Source organism: Papilio machaon, chromosome 1 (assembly GCF_912999745.1).
Source record: "Papilio machaon chromosome 1, ilPapMach1.1, whole genome shotgun sequence".
Lineage (NCBI taxonomy): Eukaryota > Metazoa > Arthropoda > Insecta > Lepidoptera > Papilionidae > Papilio > Papilio machaon.
The window spans coordinates 4,187,726-4,207,281 of record NC_059986.1 but is presented as its reverse complement, the minus strand read 5'-3'; the positions used below and the strand labels follow the sequence as shown (position 1 = coordinate 4,207,281).

General features: G+C 35.3%; 2 protein-coding genes across 2 annotated transcripts; one reads left to right on the top strand and one right to left on the bottom strand.

The window, feature by feature from the left end:
* The first annotated feature begins 560 nt into the window (after positions 1-560).
* On the top strand, positions 561-10,865 carry LOC106714440. Its single transcript, XM_014507490.2, has 5 exons — positions 561-728; positions 1,514-1,616; positions 5,388-5,548; positions 9,347-9,586; positions 10,407-10,865. The coding sequence occupies exons 1-5, from the start codon at positions 576-578 to the stop codon at positions 10,563-10,565; spliced, it is 816 nt and encodes a 271-aa protein (XP_014362976.2). The 5' UTR covers positions 561-575; the 3' UTR covers positions 10,566-10,865.
* A 1,396-nt stretch (positions 10,866-12,261) lies between these two features.
* Positions 12,262-19,204, bottom strand: LOC106714359 (polycomb group protein Psc). Its single transcript, XM_045679963.1, has 9 exons — positions 15,689-19,204; positions 15,224-15,236; positions 14,999-15,152; positions 14,612-14,687; positions 14,305-14,482; positions 13,848-14,014; positions 13,324-13,616; positions 12,933-13,251; positions 12,262-12,695 (listed from the first exon to the last, which is right to left on the bottom strand). Exons 1-9 carry the CDS (start codon positions 19,045-19,047, stop codon positions 12,458-12,460), a joined length of 4,797 nt encoding a protein of 1,598 aa, XP_045535919.1. The 5' UTR covers positions 19,048-19,204; the 3' UTR covers positions 12,262-12,457.
* Positions 19,205-19,556: the final 352 nt, after the last annotated feature.

Here is a 19,556-nt window from a genome sequence, read left to right as displayed (position 1 = left end):
TGTAATTGTAATTGTAATTATTAAATTGCTATGCAATTTTACCGACCCTACTAAAAGGTGCAGCCTATTATTTGGTGCTCAATTAAGATAGTAGACATAGATAGGAGTCATTGTACTTGTTACTGGCAAAAGTTATCGGCTAAAAAATGACAATCCGCTGTTTGTTTTATAAAAAAAAAATGTTGTGTGTATATCATAAATGTTTGTGTTTATTTATAGCAAAACAATAATTATTGAAACGTCAGCATGTTATATAAACAAGTTGTTGATCTTTCTTTTATAAGTAAATAAATAATAATTATGAGAAAAACACAAAAGTTATCAAAGATTGATTGATAAAGTAAAAGTTTTGCACATTGTAGTTATGTTACGGCAATGTATTAAAAAAATAATGAATTGGTTAACGAACAAGACAAGCCGATAGCGATTAGCAAGCTCGTACTCACGCATGGGTTATGTAAATCGTCGTTAGTTTCCGGCTGCGACCTCCAGAAGGTCTCCGATCCTACACGGGTGAGTTCTATGCAGCGAGGCAGGGTTGAGTGTATCTTCTCTTACATTGGAAGTGAAAGTGAATGAATGTCGGAGGCTTAATTAGAGAGGACGGGTTCGGCGGCGGCAGTTGCCCGCTAGCCGTCGCGATCACTAGCCGCGCTCAGATCCCGCAAGCCTCCGCCACCAGTACATCTACCACTATCACACCGCAACCGTCCGTCGTGCACACAGAGGTACGCACTACGCACCACGCACGTGCAATTTCTTACTATACGCATTCCAACAGTGATTTTCGCATACACTAACTGCCTCCATTCAAAAAAGTGCACATAAAAATAAAATAAAAAATAGTACTAAATTGTACTTAATTTAGTAATAATTATAAGTGGGAAAAATTGTTAAAAAAGACTTCATAAAGAAAAATTGTGTAAATACAATACAATATAGAATTAAAAGTGAAAATAACAATTTTTGTTATATTACTTTTCTTACATGTAAATATATAAACAGTTACAACAAACTACACAAAACAAATTTCCCTTCCGAGATTACATTTTACGAGAGCTTTCCGCAACTTCAATAATATGCGTCCCAAATCGACGATTTCTCGAAGTCGACACCTTTTCACGTAAACGCTCAAGCTCACGACAAGCGGGTCAGTGGCGACTGCGGCGGCAGCGAGCGTGGCTTTCACAAACAGAACAAAATAAATTCATCTCACGTATCGATTGCCCCGGTCGCTCATGGACACCATAAAAGAAAGCGAATTCATAAACGGCCTGCAGTTTTAGTTGGGACTTGTTATGGATGTTAAGTTAACCGCATTCCAAGTGAACGATGAATGAAGTGAACAAAAAGTTACCACCGCAAATAAAATCCGTGTGACTGAAGTAATTAAGTGGGATTTAACCATAAAAATAATTACAAATGCAATACAATGTCTTGTCAGAATACCACAATACAGACGGTTTTATTTGTTTGTTTTTTTAATTAACAAAATGTTGTTTTTGTTGTGCAGATGAGTCGTAAAGTTTGTCTGGCAGCCGCGCTGCTGGCGCTGTTCTGCTACGCGGATGCGCAGCGCCGCCTGGCTCTGCCTGACCCCAAGAGTTGCGCCAACAGTACGTACTGCTCTGACACTATCAATCAGTTTTAAATGCCTATGAACACTTTATACCGGCAAGAATTTCGGACGAGCCTTCTAGAATCATTTAGGCGGCGGCGGGATGTAAAGGAATGTATTTGTACGGACACACTTGAGCGCGCTTAATTACCGGTAGTGGACCTACCTGGCAATCACCTGCGAAGACAAACGCTCGTAGCTAACCACGACCTGCTATAAAGTTTGAATCTTACAGTAAAAGTACACCATCAGACATTATAATTAAAATTAAAACAGCAAGACTATAAGAATTGTAATAAGAATTTTTACTTAAACCAAGTAAAAATTCTTATTACAAATTTTCATTTAGATTTATTACTTTTACATTTTTAACTTCGTGAATTCCTAACAAGAGTATTCATTATCCCTCAAAATATTTATACATTTTAGTATTTATTACTTATGTACGTGATGTCATGCGCAAAAGCTCTACTCGAATAATTTACTTTTGTCGCTTAATTTGCGGAATGACAGAGGACGACAACATAAACGGCATTTCAACAAACCTGCTCTTTATGTCCCAGTGCCAATCTCTTAGCTTAAAATTTAAGTTAAAATAAAAATTGAATGCACGAGAAAAAAATGCCGTCACAGTTAGTTACTTAGCCAAGGTCCGACGCTTCTTTAACATGGTCGTGTGATGGTCACATGGTCGCAGTCACAGATGCTCATCCTTTCTAACTCGAGAGCTGATGCAGGTAACAGGCTCACCTTGCCGGCTAATTGCTCTAACAGAAATCGACCCCACATTAATATGTGTCAATAAAATATGTACGTTCACTTCAACACGATGACTTCACAGACACAATCAGGATTAAGAAATATAAATACTTGTGATTATTTTTTGCTCTATTTTCTGTGTGACCATTACTTTGTACATTCTCTATTACTGTTCAATAATGTGACTCAAGAAAATAAGTATCATCACAGTGTTGCTTTTAACGCCTTGTTATTAAAAATTGGAATGTTTCACAATATAAAGTTTACAAACAACATTCCCTTAAATAACCAAGTTAAATTCATTGTCGATTGGTTATATAACATAGGGTTCATTACCCCTGCAGACCAAAATGATTGCGATGCTCGCATAATATATTTTTAGAAGTCAATTAGAAAGTCTCAGTAACAATCGTCACGCATTTCTATTTACCGCCGCGTCCTGTGAAAGCGTTGTCCTGTCCTGGTCGGACTGACCTTTGGCACTTACGACCTAACGACTCCGTTTATTTACCTACATGCCAAGGGCGCTACGATATTTGATGGTAAGAAAATAAAATGAATGACTTTAAAACTTTTTCTATTTCAACTATAACTGCAGAATAGTTAAAGGTAGTTACTATTTAAAGGTATTGGTATACTACACAACCTAATTAAATTGCTAAATGTAACAGTATACTTTTTAAAAAAGAAGAAAAAGGTTCATACATTTATTCTAAAGGCATTATTATCTCTTGCCTGTTTTCCTACCAAGGGTCGGCACATACTTCTCCCATATATTATTTCTACCAAGTCTGATATCTGAATTGTTATTGAAACTTCCTGTTTACACATATCCTCTTTCACACAATCCATCCATACTATCTTCGGTGTTCCTCTGGTATTAACATCCAGAATGAAATAAAGAGTTGTTGCAATTTTTCGCAATAGTGTGCGTTGGGGCGCGGTTGAGCTAAGCGGGTCATGTGCACGGATGTGCACAATCGACCGTCAACCGAACAATAATAATAAAGACCTTTTGTTAAGCTCTATTCAAGTATAAGTTTTAGTACGTGGCTAGTAAATAACATGTTTGGTTGCGCAGTCGCATTACTCACGTCGGTTTACTCCAGAATTAGGACATCAGATCATTGTAATAATAACTACATATATGATCTCTATTCAACACTATTTATTACTAGTATAAAATCTAGAACATATTCATTTTAACGTCACTCATTTTTAATGTGTTGCTTATTTTCTAGCTCTTATATTTTGTTGCTGTGTTGTATTTAAGCCTTAAATAATTTTACATAACACAATTTTTTAGTTATAACCTCTTCGTATCAAGGTTAATTACCATAGCAAAGGATTCATTACCATAGCAGTTGAAGAACAAAAACGACTCGACATACGAAGCGCGAAAACGCACAATACGATAACAGCATTATTGTGGTATTACGATATTTTTGTGGTTGATCATACAACTAAATATAGCAGAATTGATTAGAATTTTATAATAACAATATTCATTTTATTATCAGTTATTTTACCTAACGTTAAAGTTTTAGTTTTTGTTTAGACGAGGAATTAGAATTCATTTTATTTTTTGTTTTCATTTGCATCTAACATCATATATAAATACCTATATATGCATGCTATATGCATCATATTAACATATATTTTATGCAGTTAGACTTTAAACTACGTAATTATTTCCGGCAAATATAAATAAATATTTAGGAGTAGAAATCATGATGACTTATTGTATAACAAGTACGTAATAGACGAAGAAGGGAAACTGTTTTAACAACATTTTGCTCACGACTTTCTCTATTGAAATGAAATGTTATGACGACACATGTCCAATTCGTACTGAATTCCTAAGGTAATGTATTATTTTAGAGAGTAGGTGTACGAAGTTCGTCTAATATGCAACTTGATAAATATCGAGTGACTACAAATTAATGACGACTATAAAAATATCAGGTTCTAAAAAGGCTATCAATTATATGGTCGTACGTAAAGTGTATTTAAAAATATTTCCCGGAAGTTGTTATTTTTGCATGTCAAATATTTCCTATAGATGTGCGAGACGCGAAGGTAGTCCTAAATTGAGTCGGCAGTTACTTTCTAGTTACGTAAGACTTGTTCAATTACACGACCCGCCGGTGAACTTGTTTTAATTGTGTGCTTCACGTCGCGAACTGTGGGAGCCTTTCATTACAAAGTCTATGAACTACTTGATTGTATCTAATTATTAAGCTATTATCCTAATTAAGCGTGAAAGTGTCAGTTTTTAGCGAATAGGTTTAGAATAGGTTTTATAATGGGAAGTTCAACCATTCAACCAACCAGTACTCAAGGGATGTAATTGGACGACTTCCCTTAATAAGACGTTTTAAATTTATTTTATAAATTCTACTTTAAGTTTGTTCTACTATGATGCCCCATAAATTTTAGATGAAAAGATCTTAGTTATTATCAACAAGTTATTATAATATTCCGTGAGAAGCTGCACGTGAATGGGACGGAGTATTGTGTAAAGTACTAAAATGTTCGAGTATGTAGGTAACATTTCGTAAGTAGTCCATTGTGACTGGTAACAATATGGTTTATGTCATGTTTGATTAGATTTTCACCACCAACTTTTAGTCACACTTTGTTAGTTTCGGTAACTCAGAATCTCTTTTTTGTTTTTCACCGATCTTGTCGATTAATCTTTGGCGCTTTCTACGTTATGGCACAAGTACTTTATCGTATAAAGTAAAGTGTTCCTAAAGCTAAAGAAAGAGCATAATAACTAAGTTAGTAATGTCCTAGAAGGCCTGAATTAAGGTGAGATGTTTACATATATAAATGTTTCATTGATTCATTTGTCTTTTGATTCATAGAAGCTATAAGTAGAAAACTGTTCATACACACCTCAATTGACTGTCGGTTTTAATATTTAAATAGCTTTTATTAACACAAGGAACGAGAACCCATCTATAACATACGGTATTCTTATTTCTAATAAGTTGTTATTGTACAGGAGTCCGTCACGCGACGTACCGGGATGGGCGCGGCGTGCTGCACTCGTACTTCATGAGCTGGGAGCACGCGCCCACGCGCAGTCTCGAGGTGGACTGGCTCGACGCCAGGAACATCTGCCGCAGGCACTGCATGGACACAGTCTCCCTCGAGACTCCTCAGGTAATTTATACTATACTTTGTATAAAAGAACAAACTATAATATCAACAGTTACCCCTAGTGTACCTAGTGGTGCTGGTTACTCTGAAGTAAAGTCTAATTTTTTCTCTAAGTTCACTCAGTCATTAAGAGTTAATTGGCAATGAATAAAGTCCCTTAGAGTAGATTTATCATGAACAATAACTATAGCATATAGCATAATATATAAGTACTGCTAAGCAATACACGCAGTACTGCATTCCGATTCGAATAGTTATTTCTGGATTATCGAGCAAAACCATCTCTTGTGTTGAGATGATGACAGTAGACGTGACTCTACACAAGTTTTTGTATTACAGAATTAAGTGTACAGGCATATTCCAAGTGTCATTCACAGGCCGATGACCGGCTTTGAAGATACACATGTGCATCTCGTCAAAATAAAAATTATGATGATAAGTTTGCCAGAAACAGATTGATAACTTCTACGTACTTATAATTTTTTTGCTAAATATTGGTAACAGTTACCTAAATAGCTTTTACTTGTAAGTATTTTTAACACCAATTCCCGTTATGATAATGTACATGTTTTTTTTGTGTGGTGTTGCATTTAAATAAGCAAACCATAAGGTACATAACATTCAATATTGACATTTAAATAATATTACGCTGTTTATATACTAATAAACTTGGATAAGTAACTATCCAATTCAAGTACAACTTATCCATAAACCGTCCATGTAAATATTATGAGAGACTTGCCTACGTAATTACTAAGTTAGCTTATGTACTTACGTTAAACTTAGTACAGAATTACCAAGAGAACCTTATTATATTCACCCACTTGACTTTATTTGCATTAACTACAGTACCGGTACCGGCGTTAGGGTAGGGCTCTGTTGGTCGCCAGACCAAGGCGCTGGACAGTAGGGGGCGCCACAGGTCTTCGAATTACACAGTATCACATGTTACACTCAAAAGCATGATAAAAAGAGGGCGCCGTAGAAATCTCGTCCAAGGTAGGGCTGGTAGAGTAGAGCTAAATGTGGCACTAATTTAACTATAATTTAATTAATATGCTTTATGCAGGAAAAGGTATGAAACCTTTAAATTGCTCGTAAGAATTTATGTACATATTTAGTCATTATTTATATCTGGTTGTTCTTACGTCAATGAAAAATAAAGATTTTTTAACTTTAGTCAAAAGCGCTTAGATACAATTTTTTTTATGAAATTCGTCTTAACTGGTTAGCGTATGGGTACTAAAATTGTATTAAACCTTTAAGAATTTATGATATTAGCATGAGATCGTGCTTACCGTAGAAAGTGGACCTCAATACAGTTTGGAATATTCCTCGCGGCTCGCCGGATGTGACATTATTGAATTACGTCATGCATCTGCTAAAATATTTATGGAAAAAGTTTCTCCGCCGTACTTACGAGATGCGAAATTTATGGTAATCAAATATTCCACCATATCGTTTTTATTTTATGTTTAAACACAACGCAACTCTGTTCAGAGCCGCTGTATTTTTTATTAAACTAGCTTTTACCCGCGACTCCGTTCGCGCGGAATAAAAAATAGAAAACGGAGTAAAAATTATCCTATGTCCGTTTCCTGGTTCTAAGCTACCTGCCCACCAATTTTCAGTCAAATCGATTCAGCCGTTCTTGAGTTATAAATGTTGTAACTAACACAACTTTCTTGTATATATATAGATTAATCACTTTTTCTACTTTTGCCGTAAAAAAATTATTTTTACCATTTTTAAAACGAATACTTTCGCAGAATAGTCTCAAGTACACCACCAATAGTCATTAACTATGGTGTTATAAAGTGTGTAGAAATATTTAAAACAAAATGAAATATGTTTAAAATAAACTATAAGGAGGTAAAATCAATTCTTATTTAATGTAATACTGTTAAACATTCGAATGCAATTTTCGCACTTTACCATTATGACAGAATAACAGTGGGCCTAGCACGAATATTTGTGACCATCGCCTTCGTATCGTTATCGTCAATTATGTCAAAATTAGAATGAGGTTTTTGATCCTACTTTACGCCCGATAGGGACGCTGTACTAATTTTAGTACAAATTCTGTCACAAATATATGTGCTAGGCCCACTCATCGTTTCTCTCACAAAATCACATGTCGACATCGCGCGGTCATTTTAGTTGATGCATTCACTTTCCCATTATTAAAATGATGCATCTTGTAATGACAAACACAAACCACAAACGATGTTTTGCAATCATGAACACCGTTGTGAAACTGTCAGGTTAAATTTATCAAAACTAAATCTGCAGAGATGAAGGTCGATTGCTAAGTACTTTTGGCATCTACAACGGTGCCAAAAAGACGAGTCTTGTGCAACACAGAGTTTTTTTTTATTATTTTAACACAATAGATGCTTGTTACAAATGTATCCGTATTTTTTGTAGATGAGTGAACTCATTCAAACTTAACACTCTACTCCATTGTTAACACTTATCCGGGTATGTTTACATGCGGAAAATCGTAAACAGGTTGTTTATTCTAGTCGCTTGTTGCTTTCTATGCTTTGGTACCTATTGTAAGACATCGTGCTTTCAATACACATACAAGTTTATGTAATTTGACGATTACTTTTGTTTTGTATTTTCCCATTTGAAGATCGTACTTTGTAGCAATAACCAGAATATTAAATGTTTCGATTTAAAACTCAATTTAATTTACAAACTAAATTATTACTGCGATTATTTTTGGAACGAAGTTCCTTATCGCGCGTTGTGAAAGGGGGCTAGACGGAAAAAATTCTTACGAAAAGTTGTCACGACACTTTTTGCTATAGACGAATGAGCGCTACTTCACCATGGCAATGACGTGACAATATATAACGAAAATTCATAGAAATAAAATGTACTTCTTGTGAAGACTTAAGTTTTTTATTCATAGAATAAACATTGGTTCCTTCACTAATTAATTGAAAGGAACTTGGTTCCATCCGGGTGTCCCTTGACACCTCTCAAGTTTTTTTTAATATCTAAAGGTGGCAAACGGCCACCTGGATTCGCCAAAATAGCGAGGCGAACGGCGAATATTGTTGTTGCGGGATCTACCACTGTACTTCATCACACCTTTAATTCATCTCTTCCCTCTTTACCATAGGTGCTGCTGAATTGAAGCTCTTCGATTAGCAATACCAACCAGATCACGGGTCACGTACAAAATGTTATTGCTAATCGAAGTTGACGCTAATTGAATTTATGGAACAATATTGAACAGTACAATGTTCCGCTCTTAACATTTGTATGTTATAAGGAATGCAAAGTATAGTTCTCGTAACATTGGAAGTGTCGATATCCGGTACGGGTCGATAGACTTAATGTACGTCGTTCGTCTAATTATGGTTACACATCAATATGTATTAGGATTGGCGATCGGCGAGTAGGTCGATCGGGTTTGTAGAGCGTGGAAGGCGTCTGTGAAAGGGGTGCAATGGCCTAGTGCGTCAGTTCTCGGCAAGTGGCCGCGGCACACATTCCACTTCTTGCGCAAAACGATGCGACGCGTGCAGACGCGCACTTCCTGTCCCAGTCAAGGTCCGACGTCATTAACATCATCTCTCTAATTGGCTCCGAGTCACTTTAGCATTTAGACCTTTTTTTGCTTTAAAAATAACTTTGTAGATTATCATTATACTTGGTATACTTAATGATAATCTACAAAGTTATAAATTAGTCATTTTAGTAACATAGTCTAGCTTATGTTTATTAAGAGTTCTATAGTCGAAATAATTTTACACAGTTAATTAAACTTTATATTTTTTTTTCTAGGAAAATGAATTTGTAAAACAAAAGATCGCCCGTGGCAATGTCCGATACATTTGGACATCGGGTCGTAAATGCAACTTCGCCGGCTGCGACCGACCCGACCTGCAGCCACCAAACGTGAACGGCTGGTTCTGGTCCGGCTCCGGCGCCAAGATCGGTCCCACTACGCAGCGCAACACGGGCGACTGGTCCTACACCGGCGGCTACGGACAGCCGCAGCCCGACAACAGAGAAGCCGCCCAGGTAACATTATCAATAATTGATAATAATATATTTCGCGATATCACAGATTACATTTTTATTTGATTATTGCATGCAACTCATCTATAATCATAAGGAGCTTCTAAAGCATTTTTCAAAATAAAGAAAGAAAAATACTCTTTTCTTGTCGAATAAATTGTTTTTGAAAGAACCTGGAGAGTAATAATTTCCCAAGGAAGTTGTAGGATACATGAAGTAAACATCTGACACGAATGAAACAACTATCATCTTTCTTGGAAACCAACATCGTAACGCATCCTAGAGACTAGTTTCTCTTACTATTACTTGCCTATTGTCTTCATTTAAATATTTACGGTCAAAATTTTCGAGCACCAATTTCACCATTCACCGTCGAAACTAGAAAATAACACTTCACTTGTAAGAATAATGGTCAAACACAATATATGTACCGTGGGAGTGGGAGCGGATACAATTATTACTGTGACGAAATGATTGCGAGCTCACAACTTAGCATCATCGAGATTTATAGTTTGGTTACCTGTCTTACCAGCCTGTAAGCTATCATTAAATTGATTAGCCTTACAACATAGTTTTTGAATGGTTCGCTTCTAAGATCTAGTGTTTAATTTTAACTTTCCATTTATAAATAACTTTATCTTAGTTTCCACCTTTTCTCTAATTATATCAAAAGTTTATATAGATAAATGTTTGTTAACAGGCAACTCCAAAACATCTAAACGGATCTGGATGAAATTTGGCATTGAAATAGATTACTGTCTATAGGACGAAGTCGCAAGCAAAAACGAGTATATAATAAATTTAATTTGTAAAATATTTGCAGGGTAACGACGAGTCTTGCCTGTCGATCCTGAACAATTTCTACAACGACGGCATCAAATGGCACGACGTCGCCTGCCACCATGTCAAACCCTTCATCTGTGAGGACAGCGATGAGTTACTCAACTTCGTGCGCTCCAGGAACCCCGGCCTCCGCATATGATCCTCTCATACCATCACTCACACATCGCACCAACGCCTTCTATTTTAGATGGCTGACATTGTACAAAATTGACTTTATCTTATTAAGTTATTTATTATTAAAAATAAACAAACTACATTGGGTATCTTTACGTACTTACTACGTTTTCAAGCGACGGAGAATTAAATTCTTTCAAGTATTATACAGATGTTCAAAATGTATACCTAATTGTTAGAACTGGGTCAGTCGTTTATTGTAAAAAGCTTTTCGCACAAAATAGGATTAACTTTAAGGAATAGAATAAATTAATTTTATTTAAAATAGTTTTTTATTACATTTTTTGTACCTACAAAAGGCTGCATAAGCCAGATAAAATAAAAGAAAGATTTAAAAAAAAGATCAGATAAGTATAAAAAAAAGGATAATGAAATTAATAAACAGTCTGTTCAACATTGACAAGATTTTCAACAAAATAGTTTCTACGATATACACAAATAAAACACGAAAAAAGGTTTGCAGTACAATAGACAAGTAAAAAGAAAAATTAATAAAAACAGTTTTTTTTTTATCTAAATCGTAGAAGACCATTGTAAAAAGAAGAAACACGATATTTTAAAACAAAGTAGTCAAAAATTAAAATTAATAATTATGAACACACAACATATACGTAAAATAATAAAAAAATGAAAACACAAAAGATCTTAAATCCTTAGTAAAACACAAACAATCAAATGAGACAAATTGTGAATGTTGTAGTATCGATAAGAAACTGCGAACTCAGTAGCTTCCAAAAAATTTTTCATAAAATTATAAACATGAAAGTTATGGATTCTGAAGCTATTGATACATTTATATACTAGTGCTTAATCATTACTAATAATGTATATACACTAGAAAATACAAAAAAAGTCAAAATACTTTTTAATATGTAATACAGAAAATAGACTTGAGTAAACAATACATTCTGTCGTTGACATTCTTTTACATATCAACTTAAATGTCACTCATCAAATATATAGAGCACTTATCATTAACTAAAATAGGAAACGGCTAAAACACTCACGTACATTTGTCCGGTGTCGGCACCGACTAGTTTCGAGCCCTTCATCAGGGTGAGTGGGACTGGTACCATTTCGGGGACGCGACCCGTCACTCACTGATGGACTCGAAACTAGTCGGTGCCGACACTGGACAAATGTACGTGAATGTTTTAGCCGTTTCCTATTTTAGTTAATGATAATGTCTCACGAAAGTTTGAATAATTTAATAGCACTTATCGTTGGTTTCTGAGACCAAAATTCCCGTCTAAAACCAACGATTATAGAAGAAAAAAGAGCAACATTAAAAAAATTTTTTTTTGTTTGGATAATAAATAATGTTAAGCCCGTATTTTTGTTTACGTCGTAAACACAATTTTTACAAAGACTTCATTCTAAACATATTTCTAAATCATTATTATTTACTTATACTAAACAGTCAACATCATTTAAAGATAAATACTACTTAATATAAAAAAATGAGAATGATCAATAAATGAACTTAACACTATTTAATAATAAATAAGACACAATTTTGCTAATTAAATGTTAAAATTTTGGTCACATTTCATTACAAAACAATGTCAATAATTTTATCAGAAAATTGAATTCCATTTGCAAGTCAATTTAATGTATGAAAAATTAGAGGAGAGCAACGAAGCAATATTATTTTGTCGTTTAGTCCTAATAATTTTATGAATATAATTGTACAGCTGGCAGTCAACAATGACATCATGTCATCGTTAAAACATTAGTCTTTATAGCTTAAAACCTAAAAAGCACGGATTTATACTAAGCCCGAACTTCAAATAAACGAAGATCGGTAATTGTTATAAAACACTTGGCTCTAGTCAACATTCACACACATTAGTTGTCCTATGAAGATGACAAACAGCTGACGTCATTCAATATGGCGGAGAGTAGGGGCTTGTCCTGCAGCGCGGCGAGCAACTCCGCCTCGTCCCACTGCAGGCGCAGGCGACGTGCTCGCCCCGCCCCCGCCCCCGCCCCCGCCCCCACACCCGCCCGCAGCGCCCCGCGCGCCTCCAGCAGAGAGCACGCGCTCATCATCTCACCGATATCCAGAGGTGCGATGTTACGCGACCGAGCAACCCTACATCACAAATTCACAATGTCTCTTCACAACACATAAGTAAAGGTAGACGTAGCCTAGTCTTCGTATCGCATTTATTCAAAATTAATAGGATATTATTCGATTACTTGAACTAAGATCTACAAAACTATGTGTTGATTAATTAAAACATAAATCAAGAAAAAATGAACCATAACTGTGGCAACTAACGTGTGATCAGAAATATAATTGGAAAAGAAGTATGGACAGTTACAGTACCTTTTATAAACATCGTGCAGCTTCCCCATGACCAAATCTTTATTCTTTCCCTTGGTCAGCATCAGCATAATGCTGCACAACACCAACTTCTGCTGCATGGGCAGGCCTTCCTCTACGTCGTTCTCGATCTTCCTGCCGCCTCCGTACACGTCGTCCAGTACTTCTAGAACTTGCTTGAGCTCAACGGTGACACTGGCGTCTTTCATCATGCTGTCAACGCAATGATTCTCTGAGAACTTGCTGCGTTTCGCGAGCTCGATCACCCTCTTACCGATGTCGAGCGCTCGACGCATGTCCCCCGACACGGCGGCGATTTTAGCTGCAAATTGAAACACATTTTATTATTCAAAAACGGTTGGGTTAATATTTTTTTTAATAAACATATACATACCAGCTAACAACTGCAAGGCCACCGGTGAAAACACATTGCTCCTGTCCTCTTTCTCCAGCACCGAGATGAATATATCGATGATCTGTTGCTTGGTGTATGGCGCGAAGTGCAGCGTGCGCGGGCGCAGCGAGCAGCGCGCCTGCAGCCGCGGCAGACTGCGCTCCGTCAAGTCCAGCGCGTTGGCGATGCCCACCAGCACCAAGTTAGTATTCACTGACGGCCACTCGAATATCGTGTACAATACTGACTGACGCTTGCTGTCCAACTGGTCTATCTCGTCCAGGACTAGTAATCTGAATACATTCTCGAACTAAAGTACATATTTTAAATTAGATCTTAATTATATTTTTTTTTAATTGAAAGAATCAAATAACCTATAGTTTAACTTATTTTCGGTGTATTAATAAAAACTCTTGTATGAAAAAATTTGATAAACAATCACAACGGTGTAAAATAAAACAAATAATTTTTAAATATTGCTATGTTAGATATAAAATTAAGTATTTTGAAATCTTTATACATACATCATTTTATGATTCTTTTTGAAATATTTTTCGATAGCAGTGAGACAGGCTTTCTCTGTGGTGCCTGTCGTCTTCAGCTGCAGCTCGCTACAGATCCTACTGTATATGCTCGCAGCTGACTTCATCATTGTGCAATTCACGTAAACTTGCTTATAACCATTTCTTATCTGAAATGTAAGTAAAAATACAGTTTTATTCAAAATATATTAATAAAAAATAAACATTAATTTCTTTTCTCAAATGTTATGTTTATAAGGACATAATAAAAAAAGTCGTGTTAATTACACTATTTATAACTCAAGAACGGCTGAATCGATTTGACTGAAATTTGGTGGGCAGGTAGCTTAGAACCAGGAAACGGACATAGGATAATTTTTACCCCGTTTTCTATTTCTTATTCCGCGCGGACGGAGTCGCGGGTAAATGCTAGTGTATTATAGTGAAAAAAGTGCATTACCTTAGGTAAATTTAAGATGTACGTCAAACTGGCGGTCTTCCCTGTACCGGGTTGACCAGAGATATATAAAGATGCAGATTCCTCATTATCAAGATGATCCAATAAAAAATCTTCAAGCCATGCAATCTCTTTTTCTCGCCCTACTAACGGTTTCATTGAATTGTCCGCGATGATATTCCTGGAACAGAGGAATCTATGTATACTTCTTAATGACTGCTATCTTTCGGACCATAGTACAACCAAACATCAGGTGGAACCGTGGTCAATCGCTGGTTTATTAATATTAAATAAATATATAAACACTTACTGGTCATTTGAGTTTTCTTTATCAACATCGTCATCCGAATTCTCCATCGCTTTAGCTTGTTTTGGTGGTGAACAATCTGAAAATGCCAAAAGCTGTTATAAATATGCAAGACAAAACATTCATAGTAATTATATCGTGTCATCATATAATTTTTAATAATTACAATTAAATGTTTAAAAGGGAATTAAATCTTACAAACATAATATATGCGAAAGTTTAAATGGATGAATGTTTGTTAGAAGGTATCAGAACAGCTTAACGGATATCGGTGAAATTTGGCATAGATGTCGAACATAATCTAGAAGAACACATAGACTACTAATATTTTTTTTAATTCCGCGCGAACGGAGTCGCGGGCAAAAGTTAGTGTATGTATAAAGAGCAAACCATTCTCAGTTCCACATGTCAGCTCGTAATCTTCATTTTTCCTTCTCAGTTTCTGTTTTATCTTCAAAGTATCTTCAGCAATTTTATCTTTTTTCAAATTAATATTAACCTTTTTTTTCACTTTAAATGGAATAGTTGCTTGAACAGCAGACATCTAAAAAAATTAACGTAAATTAATCACTTTTACATATCATAACTACATTTAGGATTTAAAAAAAAAATTACCTCTAATAAAGTTCTCTTTAGGCGAAACAATCAAAAGTAAAAAAAACAAGGTACTGATAAAAATCGTATTTTATTTAAATAATATGATAGAAATATAAGTAACACAAGTTAATCACAATGATATTAACCATCAAAGCAACTACAAAACAAAAGTTATCAAACACTTAAAATAAAAAAAAATGAATATGATGACATACTTTATTGTTTTATACATTATCAATATATTATTGCTTTTTGATTTATTAGAAAAAATACAATTTATTTTCATTGTAGTGAAATTCCATAGTAAACAAAAATAAACATTCACAAATGAGATTTCATTATTTTTCTTATAAGTTAAATGTAAATTTTAATCTTAAAATAATAACTAAAACAATCACAAGTACTTCCTTTTTGTTACAAACAAACAAATTACATACATATATCTTAATTTAACAAAAACACACACCAAAATGTATTAATTACTGTTTGTCTTTGTTATTAAAATCGTTTTGTGGCTGATGACCCATGTTAGACATATTTTTGAACAAATCATACTGTCTTTGGGCCTTTAGCCAGGCTGTTTGCATTTCCATCTGATGTCTTATTAAATGTGTAATACTGGGGTGTGTAGAAAGTAGTGGTGTAGGACTTAGATAATCAGCAGATGTATTCATGCCAGGGTTAGGTTTCATGGTAGGTGTAATAGGTTGTCTTATACTTGGCACTTTGCCAGCTGGTATCAATGGCTTCATAGGTTTTGACGGCCCCGGAGAAGGCTTAGGTGATTCACTCTTATTGGAACTCATGCTGGGCAGCTGAGTACTTGTTATTTGATTTGATTGATTGATGTTATGGTCCATTGGGTTATTACTTGATTGCTTTTCTTCAGCTATAACTAATTTAGGGGAAGAACTGGGAGACCTAGTCTGTGATCTTGGTGATGGTTGAGCTGTATTTTGTGAGCTATGGGCAGACATTGGATAAACCAAACCGGGTATAGCTGAATTTGCATTAACAGGTTGTTTTATTTGGTTTACTTTATTACTGTTTGGTATATCTTGTCTTAAGTTACTGGTTGCGGTACTGACAGGATTAATCTTTTCATGTTTCAATTGATTAATTCCACTCGTAGAAGGAACTCTTAATGGAGATGGGACTGCATTTGTAGGTCTATTGGTTAGACTGGAAAAAACGTTGCTCTGAGAGGAAGGAAGTGGCAATGGTTTTGAAGGCATTCCTTGTTTCTTGGCTAAATTGGCAATTGACTGCATAGTTTCAAATGCTTTTGTCTGTTGTGGACCCAACTGACTTTGTATATTGTGCGGAGTGGACAAATCTAAAGCAGCGTTGGTTTTACTTTCTAATGAGGGCATGTTGATACCGGCAGGTTTAACATTGGAATTAGCAAGTTTATTGGCTGCACTGAAAGCTTTTGGAGTTGCAGGTACAAGTTTGGGCACCTGGGATTTATTTTTTGGTAATTTAGACTTCTTATCTGTTTGCATGGACTGAAGTTGCTGTTCAAATGTCTGTTGGAAAGTAATGGGTGCCGAGATAGACCCACTCTGCTTACCCAGCTTTGTATCAGAAATGGGTTTAAGATTCGGTATGGGGCCCTTTGCAGATGTTTCTGAAGATTTAGTAGGAACCTTTGGTTGCCCAGCATTCAGTTCACCTTTTGCTGGAGTTACCTTTATTTCATTATTGCCTTCAGGTATTTTGACTGGCTTTTTTGGATCTGTTTCGGGCAATTTTAATATTTCAATATAATTATGAACTGGTGGACTTGGTACTTTATGTGAAGACAAATTGTTAGCATTTGATAAGTTCTTATTAATCATGCCCTTTTTCTGATCAACATTTATTGGATCAGGCACATTTCGAGTCTCCAATTTTTGGTCAGTTAAAGTAATAGATAAAGATGAAGGTATATTAATTTTGCAGGAGTCAAACAAGGATTTAAGAGGGTCCCCTGAAGTTGTCTGGCTAGTGTTAGGCATGGACAATGATGACTTCACTTGAGACAATATTTTACTTCTATCCATAGTTGGATCACTATTGTTGGCCAGCAGATCCATTCGCACTTTATTAACAGGAGAACCTTTATTTTGAAATGATGATGAAGATATAGATCCACTAGGTTTTAAGTCAGGCATCTTTTTGGTTACTGGTTTAGGAACCTCGGGTGGCTTAATAGCAGATGATGAACTGTCCATTTTCGGAATATGCAATTTTAGTGGTGACACAGTTTTCTGGCCTGATGTAGGCTGATTTACTGGAATCTCATTTGGTTTGCGTTTTGGTGATAATGTACTTTGTATCCCAGTATTATTTCTTTTCAGTCCTGCATTTTCCGAAACTTGTGGTTTCACCATATTAGTTTGTTGTTGTTTTATTTCTTTTGATGGTATTGTAGAATTCGTAGGAGTATTGTTCAAAGTGGAAGATGATTGTGATGTTTTCAATATTTCTGGTTGAATTTTGCTCTTTTCAGAATTAAAAGGTGGTTTTTCAACTTTGGGTGTATCTTTAGAAGGAGCTGTTGCCAATGCTGGAGAGCTTGGTATTTTAGCCTTTTCTAATTCAATTTTTAATTTTTTCATCTCAGGCATATTTAGCGGTGGAAGTTTTCTCTTCAAAGTGTCATCTACTTTAGGCAATTCATTTTTAGGAAGACTCTCTATTGTTTTGATAGCTTCAGTAGTATTGGGCTTTTTAGGTGAAGTTTTTACATTTACACTTCGATTCCTAGCTGTTAATTCGAAGGAATTTAAAAATTGAGACTTTTCAACTTCATCATCATTCTTCTTAGTTGGTACTGCAAACGTAGTATTTGTACTGAGGGTTTCTGTACTAATTGTATCTTTTGCTGAATTGTTTAGAATACTTTTATTTTTTGGATCACTTTCTTTTTTAGTATTATCATCAAGCATAGGACTATCAGTTCCTGAGGATACCTCAGATCCTTGTTCATTAATATTCGGTGCAGGGCTGTTGGTACTTGTTTCTTCAGTAGAAGTGGGGCTAGGTTTTCTGTCAGGGAAATGTGCGTTTTTTTGATTAATATCAAATAGTCTATTGCGAATGGCAACATAATCAATAATGTGATAAAAGAATCTCATCGGCTCATTTCTTTTCCAATTGTATATGTATGCTATGTCCATTAATGTATAATAATCAGGAAGTGGCACTCTCTTGTACAATATGTCAATGGCAAATTGAGAACTATCTATATCAAATTTCATGCTCAAAAATTTTTTAAGATGACTTATGTTGACTACAGCTGGACATTGCAAAAACCGCCTTGCTGATACTAAAGTATTTTGAGCTTCATTACTATCTGAGGATTTGCTTGAGATGCTGTCAGCATCAGTATGATCAGCATATTCCAAGGAAAAAGAAATGACATCTTCAGGGCTAAATATAATTCTTTCGGTATCTTCACCGCGTTGTTCAGGAGTTGCAGAAGCAGCTGGACCTGGTCTTGAAGCGTAAAACTGTTGTCGACGTTCCATTTCTTTTTGAAATAGACCAGGTACGAGTTTGTATACAATATCTTGAAGAGCTTTATCTAATTTAATGTTCGGTTTCGCTGAATTAATCATCATCTCACACACAGGGCAATAACTTTTCACTTGCAAATGCTTGATAATGCAACTTCGACAAAATGAATGTAAACATTCCACAATCGTGGTCGCATCTATGTAGTAACCTCGACATAATGTACATGTGATATGTTCATTTACTTCCCCTATTAATGTTCGTTGAGGTACCACAGCACTATTATTTTGTTCTGCCATCTTCACTATCTTTTGATCGGGCACTTTATTAGAAGTAACCATTTTTTACACTTACTACGTCAATTAACACGAAACTTATTTATGATCATTGCAACAAATACATTCAATAATTAACTTAGATGCAATACTTTTCACTATTAACAACTGATTATTAGCAAATATTAGGAATCAATGCAAAATATCTAAAAGAAATACATAAAACCGTGTTAGCTTGCACTCGACATTATGTATAATGTTGATGTTGGTAACACTGGGCAAGACTCAAACATTACAATAAATGTTTAATAACCAATTACCATTAACTTCAATAACAAAATAAATTATACTATCTTGAGGATTTATGTCTTACATATTTACTCACCGTTTTATTTGTTATATATCACCGGGAACAAATGGATAAATTGAACTGAAACAGCACGAGATTTTTGGCGCGAATATTATAACAACTCTCCTCACGTCAAAAAATAGTCAAAGAGCACAAAAAACACAATAACACAATGCAGAACATAGATAAAATAATTTCATGAATTCATTTTATATAGTACGGGCTA